A 15,639-nucleotide genomic window follows, 5' to 3' on the forward strand; every position below is an offset into this window, starting at 1 on the left:
CAATACCCAAGAGATTGAGATGGGGGGGATTATGAGTTTGGGACCACTCTGGGCTGTGTAATGAGTCCCTGTCCAAAGGGAGGGAGAGAGGGAAGGAGACAGAGAGCTCCAGGGTGGGTTAGGGGAATCCAGCGGCTGCTCTGTTGTCACAGCAGCGATAGGAGCAGTAACCTGCCCAGGTATCCTCCACTGAAACAGACTTCTTCCCTTCCGTCTCGTAGACCCCAGCCTGATGGATGTCTGGTGCAGATAATGAGGGAAGAACGTGCCTTTTACACCCAAGAGGTGACCCCGGAGCGTGCCCCGGATGACCCCACGACCTGGAACAATGCGGCTAACCTGCATGTTCTCATCCATCCTGCTGTTTGGAGCTGCGGGCCTCCTCCTCTTCATCAGCCTACAGGACCCTGTAGAGCTCACCCCCCAGCAGGTTCCAGGTAAGCCCTGAGGTTGCTGGCTACCATTGCCAGGCCTCGTACAGACCTTCATGGTGGCCCTGGTGTGTTGGCCCTGGGGGACAACCGTCCTGGTAAACAGAGAAGGGGCCCTGTATTTCCCCTAACAGATGCTGGTGTCCGTGTAGGAGTGTCTCTGATGGCAGACCACCAGTTTCAAGGTTGTGGCTTCCTTAGCTGTTGAGCTGTGGTGGGGGAGTGGAGAGGCTGCCCATCTGGTTTGTGGTCTTCAGTGAATCTCAGATGCACAGAAAATTCGGCCAACTTTTGGGGCATCTTCCGCATTGTTCGGGACACCAGGGGATAAATATCTATTTTTCCAAAGATGTTCCTGGGAATTGAACCCAGGGCCTTGTGCCCTGATCATTTTGTATTGTTTTTATTTTGAGACAAAGTCTGGCCTTGAACTTGTGAACCTACGTCATCCTCCTGAGTAGCTAGGCTTATGGGCCTGCACTACCAGTCGTCTTTTGAAATTTTTTATTGTAGCAGGGTGTGTTGGAGCACGCCTTTGATCCCAGCACTTGAGAGGCAGAGGCAGGAGGAACTCTGTGAGTTTGAGGCCAGCCTGGTCTACATAGCAAGTTCCAGGTCAGCTAGGGCTGAGTAGTAAAATTTCCGTGGCAAAAAAATAAGAATTGTTACATCAATGAATTAATTTGTTTATTGGGTGACGGGCATGCATGTGGAGGTCTGAGAACAACCTTTAGGAGCTGATTCTTCCCTTCCATCATGTAGTTTCTGGGGATTGAACTCAGGCTTGGGGGCAAACACCTGTCCTGCTGAGCCATCCATCTTCCCAGCCATCCTCATCTTCTTGAACTCACATATCCAGAGTGTGACTCAGTTTCCCTATCTAGCCCTGGGATCCCCTTTGAATCTGACCCCTCTGGCTTGGGACAGAAACTCAAGGACATACCGGCTTTGTGAGTCTGAGACCCGCTCCTACCACACCCCCATTCTCTCTGTGCCCTGGGACCCATTAGAACAGTCACTGTCTGTCTGCTGGGGGGGGTGGGGTACAGCGAGAGCAAGGTGTGGAGCAGAACACTTAGGGCAGACGGAACATGGGAAGAGGAGGTCTCCGGGGCTCCTGATGCTAGATATGATGGAGCTGGCAGTCACAGGCGTGAGGCTGAGGCCAGAGGTTAATCTGCTTTGAAGGAAAAGGAAGCCTGGGCTACCAGACCACAGCACTCGCAGAGGTCCCTTGTGAAGACTCCCAGAGATGCGCTTTCTCCCCCGGGACACACTACTTGCAGGGACAGGATAAAGAGATGCAGAGGTCAGAGGTTTCGGCAGATGGCTTCCTATGACACTCCTGCCTGCAGCCTCACACAGGACAGATGCATGCCTGCTCCCCAGCCAAGAGCTCTCCCCTCAGCTCTCCCCAGCTCTGCTCCCCTTTCTTTGTACCACCTCATTGTTTTGCTTCTGTAAACCGGAGCCTTGAACCACTATACAGTGGCCTTGAGCCCAGATTGAAGGCTACGGGGCAGGGCATCAAGATAGAAGGAAGAAACACACTTAGAGGCCAGAGACTATCTGGACGTGGCAACAGCTGCCAGAAGCCATGCGTGGGGGAGGCTGATCAATTATGCCTTTCATCACAGGCGGGGAGCGAGAAACAGGTTCAGTTGCAGGCCCTGGAAACAGCGGGCAAGCCACTGTGCTGACGCATTCCTGGGTCAACCCCTCCAGCTGGCGGCTGTCAAAAAATGGGTCTGGCTGCTCCCCAGCCTCTGAGGAAGCAAGTGTGCGTGACTGAGCTGGCTCCTCTGGGGACTTTGTAGCCTCTCAAGAGCCTTAGAATAGCGAGTGACACTGAGTCAGCACAGCTGGGTCCCGCAGGACAGTGCCATCACAGAGCAGGAAATGGGTCCCTGTAACTGTTTGTAGTGCTGTGTAAAAGGAAGCCAGGGAGCTTGAAGCCTCTTGGATGAATGGTGCTATAGGCTTCTGGGGAACGCCTTTGTGTGTGCTTACAGTGCACACACAAGCAGGATGTTCAGGTATCTGATGTCTGCACTGTGTGGAAGGGACCAGGGAGAAAAAGGATAAGTGTGTGTATGGTCTCCATCTGGGCCAGGGTATGGGTCCCTCTGCGGTTCATTCCTGGGACAGGTGATCTCTTGCCAGGTGAACTTCTGCTTTGATGGTCCTAGAGTATGCCCTGCCATGCCAATAGTCAGGTGGCAGAGCGGAACCCTTAATTTCACAGGCACTGGATTCCCGCCCCTCCTTGCAGCTTGCTTTGCTCTGAAACAGCTGCTCAAGTGCACAGATGTGTGGATTACAGGTGGGTGGGAACCACAGTACAGCTGGGAGCTCTGGGACAGAACGGCATGACACAGTGGAGGGGGGCATGGCACGGTGGAGGGGCGCTTGAGCCTCACACTGGCAGGGTGTGAAGGGTCACGTGACACTCCAGATGCACATCCGCTTTGGTGGCTGTGGTGCGTGGAGCCAGGTGAGGAGCATGGGTGGGTCTTAACTATGACATCTTTCCTATTGGCAGATGCAGGCTGGCCGCCCTCACGAAGCGTTATGTGCTGGGCAGCCCTGACGGTCTGCGGAAATCACACCAAGCTCAGTCATAAAACTTTAAGTAATGCTTACGTTACTTTCCCTGAGTGAAGTGGTCCTGACATGAGCTGTTTGTGTTGATTTGTTACTATTCATTTATTCCTTCCCTGTACTTCTCACAGCAGCCTAATTGTGATTCGGTACCAAGAAAGCAATATCAAAGTAATTTTCCACAACATTAGTTACAATTTTCTTCTGATCCTTCAAGTGAAACAACCCCATCCTGTTGGCGTCTCTGAGCATATAAACCTTGATTACATTTATCTGTTGGAAACCAGTGCTTACCACGTGTATGCACCCAGTCGCGTGGCGGGTGGCCCCCAGGGGCCCCTAACTCAGCCTGGGAGTTTCCGTCCGAAGGCGCGGTAGGCTAGCAGGTTATCCTGTGGGCAGGAACACCAGAGGGACTAGGACACAGTTCCGCACCGTGGCAGAAACTTTGCTGAGACGTAAGGTGTGAGTTCTGTGGATTCAAGCATCAGGAACCCAGCTTGAGAAAGGGAAATGGAGTTCTTATGTGTTTGTGGTTCTTGGGGTCCGACACAGATCAGATATCACAGGCGCAGTTACTAGATGTTTTAAGCATGTTGTTGTAGGTTGTTTTCTGTTGCTGTGATGAACACAATGTTGGGGTGCGAAGGGAGCAATGTTGGGGTGCTAAGGGTTGATTTCATCTTATAGCTCCCAGGTCACGATCCATCTCTAAGGAAAGTTAAGCAAGAATTTCAAGGCAGAAACCATGGAGGAATGCTGCTTGCTGGCATTCTCTTCCTCTCTTACTTTAGATGACTTTCTCTATGGCCCCCCAGCCTAGAGATGGCACTGCCCATAGTGGGCTGGACCCGCCTACATCAATTAACATTTAAGAAAATGTCTTACAGACCATAGTCACAGGCTAATCTGGTGGAACAAGTCTTCAGGTAGGGTTCTATCTTGGCAGGTGACTAGGTTTGTATCAAGTTGACAGATACAGTTAGCTAGGACACATCTTCTGAGGCCAGCTCCCTGCCTCAACCTAACGAGGGCATTTAAACGAATCTTACAGAATTACCAGTTTTGGTTAAGGTGGCCGTGTTTTCTTTTTTAAAGAGTGTTCTGTTTTACGTTAGCCCCTTTGAAACAGAACTAAATACATGACAGAAACAACTGTTTCAGCTCCTGTTTTCAGTCCATCATGGGTGGGGTGGGAGAAATGTTGCAGCCCGAGCTCAAGGCAGAGACCCTTCATTCGCCGCAGACCGGAAGCTGAGAGCAGGGACTGAAACTGGACAGGGGTATTCCTGCTAAAATTCCATCCCCGGTGACACACTTCCTCTGGCCAGCCACATCGTCTACAGCCCCCAAGACCTTCAAAATGAACCATAAGCTGGGGACCCAGCATTCAAGATGTGCCTGTGGCTAACATCGTAGATCCAGACTATAATAGATAGGTACCCACTAGCCAATCTGAATTCTAAGATTAGATTTTCTTGTTTACTGGAGAATTCTACCTATCTAATTATGATTATTATCCAGTCTGCAAAATTACCAGTCCTGAGGCCAGAGCTTCTGCCCCCAGTGTGCTCACTTTTGTGGGGTTTATTGCTGCTGTTTGGCTTCCTTTATTTTTGTGACCATGTTTGCCATGTAGTTCAGGCCAGCCTTACATTCACAGCCTCCTTCTGTAGCTTCTCCTATGCTTGCTGGAATTACCCAGCTAGGGAGAGTTATAACTACTACTACTACTACTACTACTACTACTACTACTACTACTACTGCAGTGCTAGGGTTCGAACCCAGGACCTAAAGCATGCTAGGCAAGTGCTCTACCACTGAGACACACGACCCGCCCAGAAACTCACTTCTTGATGCAGGATCCACCCTTTCTCCTCATAAAAGGCCAGAACTGGGGATAATAGACTGATCACAAGGGCTCTGGGGTCTTCAGAAGGCAGCATCTGCATTCACTTGGGCAGACAATTTCAGTAGCTGCCTTTCTCTGTGAACTGAGTGTTATAGGGAATGGAGATTAGAACGGTAGAATGGCCCCGGGAGCCTCCTCCAACCTGACCAGGTCGGCCCCATCCCTCCCTCCAGAATGAGCCCCGGGAGCCCCCGCTCCCAGTACTTCAACCTGACCAGGTTGGCCTCATCCCGTCTTCCAGGCTTCTCTCCCCAGGTCTGATTTTTAAAATCCACACCAGATATTGAACCAATTCACACATAAATATTTCAGTGTTTCTCAGTTCAAATGATAAGAATTGATGTTTTTAACATTACTTCCAAACATCTTAGATTTCCTTAAAATTGTCCCACAGCTAAGTAGGCAATCCATGAGAAGCTGAGACTGGAAAATCCAAAATTTGGGGTGAGCCTGGGCTATGTAGCAAGTCCCTGCATCAAAAGAAACAAAGACTTGTATGTCTAGTCAGTGCTGAGACTTAATTGTCTCATAAATATAGACATGTGTATCTCTAATGTCTCATCCAATATCCAGCTGCAGTCACCTGTCGCAATTGCCTTATGAACACTTTAAATCTCTCTCCACATCTAAGTTTCTCTCTTTTCCTATTTTTTTCAGGATGCTGGGTCTTGCATGGGTCGTATAGAATGTGCCCATTTCAATTGATTGCACCTATTTCTCCTTTATTCCTCGTACTCTGCATACAGTTAGGAAAATCTTGCACAGTGAGTAGATTCAGTCTGGCCCCGCTTTGCTTTGTATCAAAAAACGACAGGAATTCACACGTGGCTCGGTGATCTATCAGGCAGCTCACGTCCTCCGGCTCGCTTGTGATGTCTATGCCAGTGGTCACACCTCCATATGCCCCTTACCCGGGGGTCACACTGGGGCCTCTCACCCTCATCCTGTCATTCCTTCTTCCTCGCTTATACGGGGTGGAGCCCATCTTCATGGGGCCAGGAGAGTTGTTACCAGCCGCCCATGAAGCTGAACTGAATGTTGGATCGATGGCTTGATTGATGTAAAAAAACAAATAGTGTTAGACTTGGCAGTGCATGGCTGTCATTCCAGCACTAGGGAGACTGAGGCAAGAGGATCGAGAGTTCTGAGTTCAAGACCAGCCTAAGGTACAGAACAAGACCTTGTCTCAAAAAAGAAGGGAGAGAGAGAGAAAGGAAACTGATCTTCTCAGTCTGTTTATTTACTTTATAATATCTTTAAAAATCTTTTAAATTACATCTATCCACCTACCTATCTACTTGTGGGGACATTATGACATGGGGTCCCTCTAGAAGAGTGAGTCACTTCTCTCCTTCCACCTTGTGGATTCCGGGGATTGAACTCAGGTCATTAGACTTAGTAGCAGTCACCTTTACCCACTGAGCCATCTTGCCAGCCCATGTTCTTTACTGTTTGACTTTTGCACAGTGGCTTTCCCTAAAGTAGGCTCTCCCTACATTTCAGAGCTCTCTGTTCTTTCCCAGAGTGGAGTAGCCATGATTGAGGTAGCATAGGGATAGCCCTGTTCTTTTTTCCAGGATCCCTGGTTTAGACAAAGGCACAGCCACTGATGGCTTCTCGGTCTGTGTGGTAGCCTTGGACTGCGTTACTGAGAAAAAGCCTTTTTGAGCAAAAAATCACCAGTGTCAACAGGGCATTCCACCATGTGCAAAGTAATCATGCTAAGCAAATACTTAATTTTGTTTTGAGAATGGGTCTCTCTGTGTAGCCAAGGCTAGTTGGTCTAGAGCTTGCTAATAGCCCAGGCTGGCCTTGAACTAGATCCTGCTGCCTCAGTCTCCCAAGTGCTGGGATTTTAGGTGTCCACCGCAACACCACAGTATGGTTCTTATAACCATGGTTTCTGTTGCCTTGCACTGAATGCTCGCTAAGTAGCTCAGACACAGGAACGATGACCAAACACTGCCAGGCTCTGGCCATGTGGCAGATACTATCATAGGCATCTTAGATGCCTTTGACTCTATAGAAGCCCAGGGTGAGTGTAGTGTGGAACGGGGGGGCTGCGTCCAGCCACCCGGTCGCCGGCTAGCTTTACACCCGAAATAATTACACGGAAACTGTATTCTTTTAAACACTGTCTGGCCCATTATCTGTAGCCTCTTATTGGCTAATTTTTACATCTTTCTTTAACCCATATTTAGTAATCTGGGTAGCACCACGAGGTGTGGCTTACCAGGAGAGATCTTAACCTGCGTCCATCTCGGAGAGGAGCAGCATGGAGACTCCCCATGGAGACTGCCTGAAGCGTCTCCCCCACTCTACTTCCTTGTTCCCACAATTCTGTTCTGTCTACTCCACCTACCTAATTTTCTGTCTCTTAAAGGGCCAAGACAGTTTTCTTTATTAATTAACCAATGAAAGAAACATAGACAGATAACTTTCCTCCATCATTTCCCCTTTTTCTGTTTAAACAAAAAAGAAAGGCTTCAACTTTAACATAGCAAAATTACATATAACAAAACAGTTATCAAGCAAGTATTACAGTTACAATATTTAAATCTATTTTATCTTTTATCATAGCTAAGGAAATCTATAACTATCTATTTATTCTTCAACTCCATCAAAGACTCCAGAAGGATATAATATTACCTAAGTAAACAAGTCATTTGTAACTTTCAAACTCTAGAAATGACAGAGACAACTCGCTGCCTAGATAGTCACCCAAAGTTCCTCTGTACCGTTGGGGCATCCATCTTCAGCCTACAGGCCCATAAGTACCCAGCAGACATTTCCATGAAGCAGGAAATTCCAAAGACAGTTCAGTCACTTTCTGCTGTGTCCTGCAGAACGTCTCGCAGACTCTTTAATGAATCAGGAACCCCAAAAGGCCATCTCACCTTTAGGCAAGTTCAGCAGTCCTCTTTCTGTGGGTTCCTTGTGTCCAGTTTATGCAACAGTCCAGGCAAGAGCAGTTTCTTGCCCAAATGGCTAACAAACTCCATAAGTAGCCTCTTCGATGCCCATCTTCCTCTCGAAGTAGATTGGTGCTGCCAGGAGCAGACGTGTCTCATTGTCATGAAAAACCCTAAGTTATTAAAACATTAAATGCCATATTCTGCAGTCTTTGAAAGATATGAAGAATGTCTATCTAACTGAAATATATCTCTACATATCTAGAAAATCTAATAACATGACTACAAGCTTAACTATTATCAATGATTATCCATTAACAACCTATATTTTCTAATTATACATTACATTTTAAAATGAACTACACAATCACAATAGCTTAATCAAGATCAGAAATACATATACATATAACAAATTGACCTTAAAATCCATACCAATGCAAATTATTCATATCTATATCATCTCCCCCTTTAAATGTAAAAGAACATTTATAAGCAATATTTGGGAAAATGGGCGCAGTTTTTTTGTCTCCAAACTGCTTCCTGCTGAATGGGGGCGCTGTTATTTAGGTCTTTCATGGTGTAACCTGTGTGCTAGGTTCCTCTCAGTTGGCAGTTGAGTGAAGTAATTTTTTGAAGATGTTTACAGCAACCTTTTAGGAGGGCGTGGTCTATCATACCATATTGGGATAGAAGCAATCCACAGAGTCTCGTCCTCTGTGAAAACAAAAGAAGAAACTCTTTTCCAAAGCATCATGTTCTTAGATCCAAATCCTGAAGTCATACCGTTAAGATGTCCATTCTGGTCTAGCCTGGCAGCCCATATAATGAAATGTCTCTCTGTACTTAGCTCCTTTATAGTCAAAAAAATCAAAGAAAACACAACAAAATACATAATCCAGACTCTCTGTGAATTTTCCATTTTTACGTGGCTTATTTTTACTCTATCACTTTACTTCTTTTAATCTATAACTATCTGTACTCTGTCTCTTTAAAGACTTTAACCTTTTTTTTTTAAGGCATTAACTTTATTCTCTATATTTTTTTTTCTCTCTTTTAAGCCTACGTGAGCCATTTAAAGGCCTTCTATGTCTGAATCTTTTCTATTGTGAATCTGTAATTTTTTACTATCCAGGAGCACTTCTTAAAAGGTTAACCACTTCTTAAAATCTTAAGTTGCGCCAGGTAGAGGTAATACGGTACCGCCTGTTTACAGCCAAGTCTAAACCTTAACTGCGCAGTTATTATGGTAATTGCGATAGACCTGTCTGAGCTCAGCACAATTCAGCATGGCGGAGCAGAGTCAGAGCTGCTATTGCCTCAGTCATTTGGTGTCCCTGAGCTGCACACAGTTACAGGTACACAGCAGTCCACATTGGAGCTGCACTCAGCAGTTTAATTTTGATACTGAGCGTGCAGCACAGAAACTCTTTTAATCCAAGTCACAGCCGAATCTGACGTGCAGAGCACCGCGCAGTCTGAAAACACCTCTCTCTCTATGGCGGCAGGAATCCGCAAATGCTGTCCCGCTCGCCTAAGCCTGATTACGCCATCTGCCCAGGTGCAGGAAGGAAGCAGTGAGCCATTGGCATGGTCTCAGAGTACTTTCTTTCAGATCCCAAGCGGGCAAGGTTTTTAAGTGGATTTAGTCATCACGTTGGAGCGCCAATCTGTAGTGTGGAACGGCGGGGCTGCGTCCAGCCACCCGGCCGCCGGCTAGCTTTACACCCGAAATAATTACACGGAAACTGTATTCTTTTAAACACTGTCTGGCCCATTATCTGTAGCCTCTTATTGGCTAATTTTTACATCTTTCTTTAACCCATATTTAGTAATCTGGGTAGCACCACGAGGTGTGGCTTACCAAGAGAGATCTTAACCTGCGTCCATCTCGGAGAGGAGCAACATGGAGACTCCCCATGGAGACTGCCTGAAGCGTCTCCCCCACTCTACTTCCTTGTTCCCACAATTCTGTTCTGTCTACTCCACCTACCTAATTTTCTGTCTCTTAAAGGGCCAAGACAGTTTTCTTTATTAATTAACCAATAAAAAAAACATAGACAGATAACTTTCCTCCATCAGGTGAGACCAATGAGGTCAGAGAGGTGAAGAACCATGCCCAAGGCCTCAGAGCTGGTCTGTGCGTATAAGCATCTGCCTCCCCATCCCCTCTCCCATTTCCTTACCCTCTCTCCCTCACACACAGGCCACTGGCATCACCGGGACCCAGGCCCATAGCACTGCCCAGTGTTGATAAAGATTTGGAGGCCAGAGAGAGTGTGGCACGTGAAGAACTCTGAGTGGCTGGGGGGCAAGGGAGGATGTCACCTGTGGCTGAAGAATCATCCCAGCCCCAGGCCCAGCAGCCCCCTTGGGACACGATGGGGAGGAGCCAGCCTTTGCCTCAGGGCATGGGAAACTGGAGACTCTGGGACAAAGTGTAGAATATTACTCTGCTGCTCCTGCAGAGGACCCGAGTTCAGTTCCCAATATCCATGTCAGGCCACTTACACCTACCTGTAATGCCTGCTCCAGGGGATCCAGCACTCTCCAGCCTCTGGGGATGCCTTCATGCATGCGCACACACACACTCACATTCACACAAATACAAATAGGTCTTTTACTTAAAAGGAAGCTCATTCTAGTGGCTTCATAAGATTGGGAGTATGAAAGTAACATGACATACTTAAGTAGGACAGCTGTAGATGGCAGATTCAGCAGATGGGGGACCACAGGCCTAGGGCAGGCAATGGGAGAAGAATGGATTCAGGGACACAAAGTAGTTACTTGTGTCATTTTTAGAGCCTTAGTCCAGGATGGTGGTTTTTACCAGTGTTGGGTCAAACAGGAAACAAAGGCTGATTTTTGTTTTGTTTTGTGTTTTTATGTTTATTTGAAACATAGGAACTTACTATGTAACTCTGGCTGTCCTGGAACTCATTCTGTAGACCAGGCTGACTTTGAACTCACAGAGATCAGCCTGCTACTGAGTGCTAGCATTAAAGACATGTGTCACCATGTCTGCCTTGAGAAAGGCTAGTTTTTAAAATATTTGTGTGTGTGTGTGTGTGTGTGTGTGTGTATGTGTGTGCATGCGCACACACCTGGTCATCTGTACACACACCATGTGTGTGCAGGTGTTCACAGCTGCCAGAGGAGAGTGCCAGATCCTTTAGGACTGGAGTTGCAGCTGGTTGTGAGCTGCCCAGCATGGGTGCTGAGAATGGAACTCTGGTCCTCTGTACTGGCAGCCAGCACTCTCAAACTGAGCTACCTCTCCAATCCCTGTATTAGTTATGCCTGTGTTACTGCACCAAAGGCCTGGCAGACACAACTTAAGGAGGGAAGGCTTGTTTTGGCTCATGGTCTCTGTGAGTTTCAAATAGTGACTAAGGGCGGAGCACTAGATTGCCTCTGTCGGTAGCAGTGGGAGGTCCAAGCAGTAACTGCTCACCTCATAGCAGACCAGGAGTAAGAGAGAAGCATGTGTTTCCTCCAAAGCTCTGCCCCTCGGGACCTGCATCCAAACCCAGACCTACCTCCTAAAAGCTCCACAGCCTTCAAAACAGTGCCACTAACTGGGGATAATGTGTTCAAAACATGAGCCAGTGGAGGCCTTTTCAGGTTAAACTGTAACAGAGACCGGGTACAGTTCCCATTGTTGTGCCTGTGCAGAGCTAGTGGCCTGATGTGTGGGAGGATGAGGAGAAAGGGGAGAGCAGTGTCTGGGGTTTCTGGCTGTGGTGGGTGCATATGGAGGGTACCGTTTTCCAGGGTAACTCCGACAGGGAAGGGCAGGGGGCATGGCTTCTGTTTCGGGTTTAGGGAATCTGAGATTGTGGGTATAGTTGAATGTTTTTGTTGGGACCCAGGCTCTCTAGTAATAACACAGAGACTTATTAATCTTAAAACCTCGGCCATAACTTAGGCTTGTTACTAACTAGCTCTTATAACTTAAATTAACCCATTTCTTTCAATTTACATTCCTTTACGTGACTCAGTTACCTTTATTCTGTATTGTTCACTGCCGCTTCCTCTGAAACACCTAGTGTCTCCTCCCAACTACGCTCTTCTTCCCAGCATTAGCTATTGGCCGGTTAGTTTTGTATTAAGCTAATCACAGTGACTTTTACACAAGGTAAAAGAATAGTCCATAACATCTGGACAGCGTTTGAGGAGGTATCCTGTGACTTCTCTGACAAGGGGCTGCACACCCACAGGCTTTTGGGAGGTTCCTTCTGCCTCCCTACCCTCTTTTCACTCGAGGTTGGGGTCCTGGAGCCAGTGAGGGTGTAGAGAGCTGTTGGAGAAACCTGCCCTGGAAGAGGAGCTGCTGCCTCTGTAGACTCAGGTCTGTACTGGACGCTGCCCGTATTCCTTGTTGGGCTAGTTGTCAAGGTTAAGATCAGGCTTCTAACCTGTCCTGGGACAGAATCATCCCATCTGGGTTGCTGGGCTTATCAGCTAGAGAAAGAGACCCGTGTGTGGCTGTCTGTACAGGGACCCCACAAGGTCCAGCATTCTGAGGTGGGTGAGAGATACAAGTGACGGAAGGAAGACTGAGTAGGCTCTGCTTCCAGGAGCATACAATCTGGGGAAGACAGAGTCTTGAGCATTTCCCTACAGGGCCCCTAGGGCATGTGGGAGAAGCATGACCCTGTCCCAGAGGGCTAGCGGAGAAATAAACTTACCTGGGTGTCACTCAGAGGACAAAGGTGGCTGTGAGTCTCGGGCCTCCCGAGGGAGGAGGAGTCAGAAGGCTTCCTGGAGTCAACCTGCTGTGGGATGTCCATCTAACTTCTCCAGTAACCCATGGTACTGCCCTCAGTGCGGGCATCCTGGTAGGCTTGAGGGGGCTCCATGGAGCTGGAAGTCTTTCTCCAGAGTACATGCTGCTCACCACCTTACCCATGTTTTCTTAGCTCCAAACCTGCGGAGCCAAAGTCGCAGTATCCGTGGGTCTGTCCGACTCCGAGGCTCCCGTTTATCCTCCAGTGACAAAACCGTACTGGCTAAAACATGAGTGACCCTCGTTCTGGGTCCCACAGTACCAGGGGCCCTGTTTGTACAGTGTTGAGGGTCGTTCTGCAATGCCAGGCTCATCTGGTTTCTACGGAGACTACCCGTGTCCAGTTGTGAACCCTGGGAGCTCCAAATCCACAGAGCCCTGAGTGAGCCACAGTGGTAGCACCCTGGAAAACTCTTGGGGCCAGACCATCAAAGTGGAGTGACCCCCAACACCTTTGCCCCAGCACTGAACCCTGTGAACCCTGCCCTCTCAGAGCTGGGGTATTGAAATCCACAATCCTCCCAGGACTGAGGAGCCAGCCCCCTCCTGTTTCCATGGAGCTGGCTGCTCGCCTCAAACAGGTGGATTTTACTGGAATCCTCCGGAGTCTGTTTCCCCGAAGCCGTTTTCTAACGGCATTGCGGAACATCGTATATATTTCCTCTAAACCTTGCGAGGCTGACACATCCTTGTTGTGACTGTGAATATCAGAAGTGACATGTAATTGTAGTGATCCATCCTGTTAAGTAGCTGGCAATATATCATTGCAAAATCAGCCGGGCTGGGACTCTCAGATCCCAGTGTTTCTAAACAATAGACCTGTACCATCTTCAGATTCACCGAGCGCCGCCCACAGCTCAGCAGGGACACCTCGCCCTCCCTTGCCTTACCTTTCTGGGACCTCGGAGATGCATTTCCTCTCTGGGGCAATCCACACACTTGGTCTTCAGTTCACCCGGGACATCCCCCATGCATCGTATAACATATAACGGTAACACAGCCAGGCTCTCCCAGTCAGGGCTGTGGGAGGGGAGACCAGGCCAGCTGTTCCTTCTAGGTTCATGAGGCCTTGCCCTTCCTGACCCTTAGACTCAAGGAATCCTTGTAGATTCTTCCTGGGCCAGCTCAGTTCTCACTGTTCAGCGGAAAGAAAAGGAAGGAAGGAGGGAGGGAGGGAGGGAGGGAGGGAGGGAGGAAGGAAGGAAGGAAGGAAGGAAGGAAGGAAGGAAGGAAGGAAGGAAGGAAGGAAGGCAGGCAGCCAGGCAGGCAGGCAGGCTCATTGTCCACAGCTGGAGGCAGGCACTTGGGCGAGACTAGAAATACCAGTCCTTTGCACAGGCAGGCTCCATTCATGTTGTGTTCAATGCTAATTTAGACTGTGGTGTGAAGGGCAACCCTACAGCTGGGCAGAGGCCAGAAATGAAGGAGGTGTGGACACAGAGCCCTCTGTGGCCATCAGTTAGTGCTAGAAAGAGACAGTCTTCAAGTCTTCCAGGCTGGCAGAGTTGGGGGCTTTCCATGGTGCTGGTCTTGGAACCTGTGTTAGTCAGGTTGTTTTGTTTGTTTTTTGTTTTTGGAGACAGAGCGTCGATGTGTAGCCCTAGCTGTCCTGGAACTCACTCTGTAGACCAGGCTGACCTTGAGCTCACAGAGATCCACCTGCCTCTGCCTCCCTCCCGAGTGCTGGGATTAAAGGCATGCACAACCACACCCAACAATTAGTCCCCCCGCCCCCATGACCAAAATGCCCGAGTAAAACAGAGGAGGAAGGATTTATGTGAACAAGTTTTCAGAAATTTTAACACATCAAGGTGGAAGGGTATGGGCAGGGCAGCTTACCTCATGGAGGCTTTGCGGGACTAGGGAGCCTGGATTAGCTGGTATTCACTCTTGTTGTACCCGAATCTCCTGCCTATGAGGTGGGCTTCCCTGCGCAGGATGGAGATTCCTTCCTTGGTCCATTCAATCAGCCTGTCAATCAAAATCAACCATCAGGGGCTAGAGGTGGTTAACAGTGCTTAGGGCTCTTGCAGAGGATCTGGGCTCAGTTCCCAGGGCCTGCAGAGCAGTTCGCAACTGCTTCTGGCCTCTGGGGGTACCTGGGCACACACAGAACACATAAACTTACCCAAAATACACACTTTGTATATACATATGTATTAAGATATTTTTTTTTTTTTTTTTTTTTTTTTTTTGGTTTTTCGAGACAGGGTTTCTCTGCAGCTTTTTTTTTTTTTTTTTTTTTTAGAGCCTGTCCTGGAACTAGCTCTTGTAGACCAGGCTGGCCTCGAACTCACAGAGATCCGCCTGCCTCTGCCTCCCGAGTGCTGGGATTAAAGGCGTGCGCCACCACCGCCCGGCTCTATTAAGATATTTATATTATAGATTATATTAACTATATATACCATTGTAACTGGGCCTACTAGCATAGGTTTGTTGCAAGGAGACCATTTATCTGTTCCGGCAGCCCAGAACTGAAATAACCACACAGAAATTGTATTAATTAAATCACTGCTTGGCCCATTAGCTCTAACTTCTTATTGGCTAACTCTTACATCTTAATTTAACCCATTTCTATTAGTCTGTGTATCGCCATGTGGCAGTGCCTTACCGGCAAAGATTCTAAGTAGCATCTGTCTCAGGCAGAGGATCTATGGCTTCTTCCTCCACCTCTTCTTCCCAGCATTCCGTTTAGTTTTCCCCGCCTAGCTCTGTTCCCCTATAGCTATGCTATAGGTCCAAAGCGGTTCCTTTATTAGCCAATGAAAGCAACACATAGACAGAAAGACCTCCTACACCATAGGTTTATAATTCTAACTACTAGAAAGGCTGAAGCAGGCAAATTGCAAGGCCTGGACTACAGAGTGAGTTCAAGGCCATCTTGGACAATTTAGTAAGACATCATTCAAAGTCAAGGGTAGTTGGCTGTAGCTTAGTGGTAGAACACTTGTCTAGCATACGCGAAGGCATGAAACTCTAGGTTCAATCCTCAATACC

General features: G+C 48.1%; 1 protein-coding gene across 1 annotated transcript in view; it reads left to right on the plus strand.

Annotated features, from left to right (window-relative positions):
- Positions 1–307: 307 nt before the first annotated feature.
- The window catches only part of Chst8 (carbohydrate sulfotransferase 8), a 74,413-nt gene continuing 59,081 nt past the window's right edge, over positions 308–15,639 (plus strand). The window contains exon 1 of the mRNA XM_038340769.1: positions 308–437. Within this exon, the coding sequence (XP_038196697.1) occupies positions 308–437 (130 nt within the window). The remainder of the gene's footprint in view (positions 438–15,639) is intronic.

Source organism: Arvicola amphibius, chromosome 8 (genome assembly GCF_903992535.2).
Source record: "Arvicola amphibius chromosome 8, mArvAmp1.2, whole genome shotgun sequence".
Lineage (NCBI taxonomy): Eukaryota > Metazoa > Chordata > Mammalia > Rodentia > Cricetidae > Arvicola > Arvicola amphibius.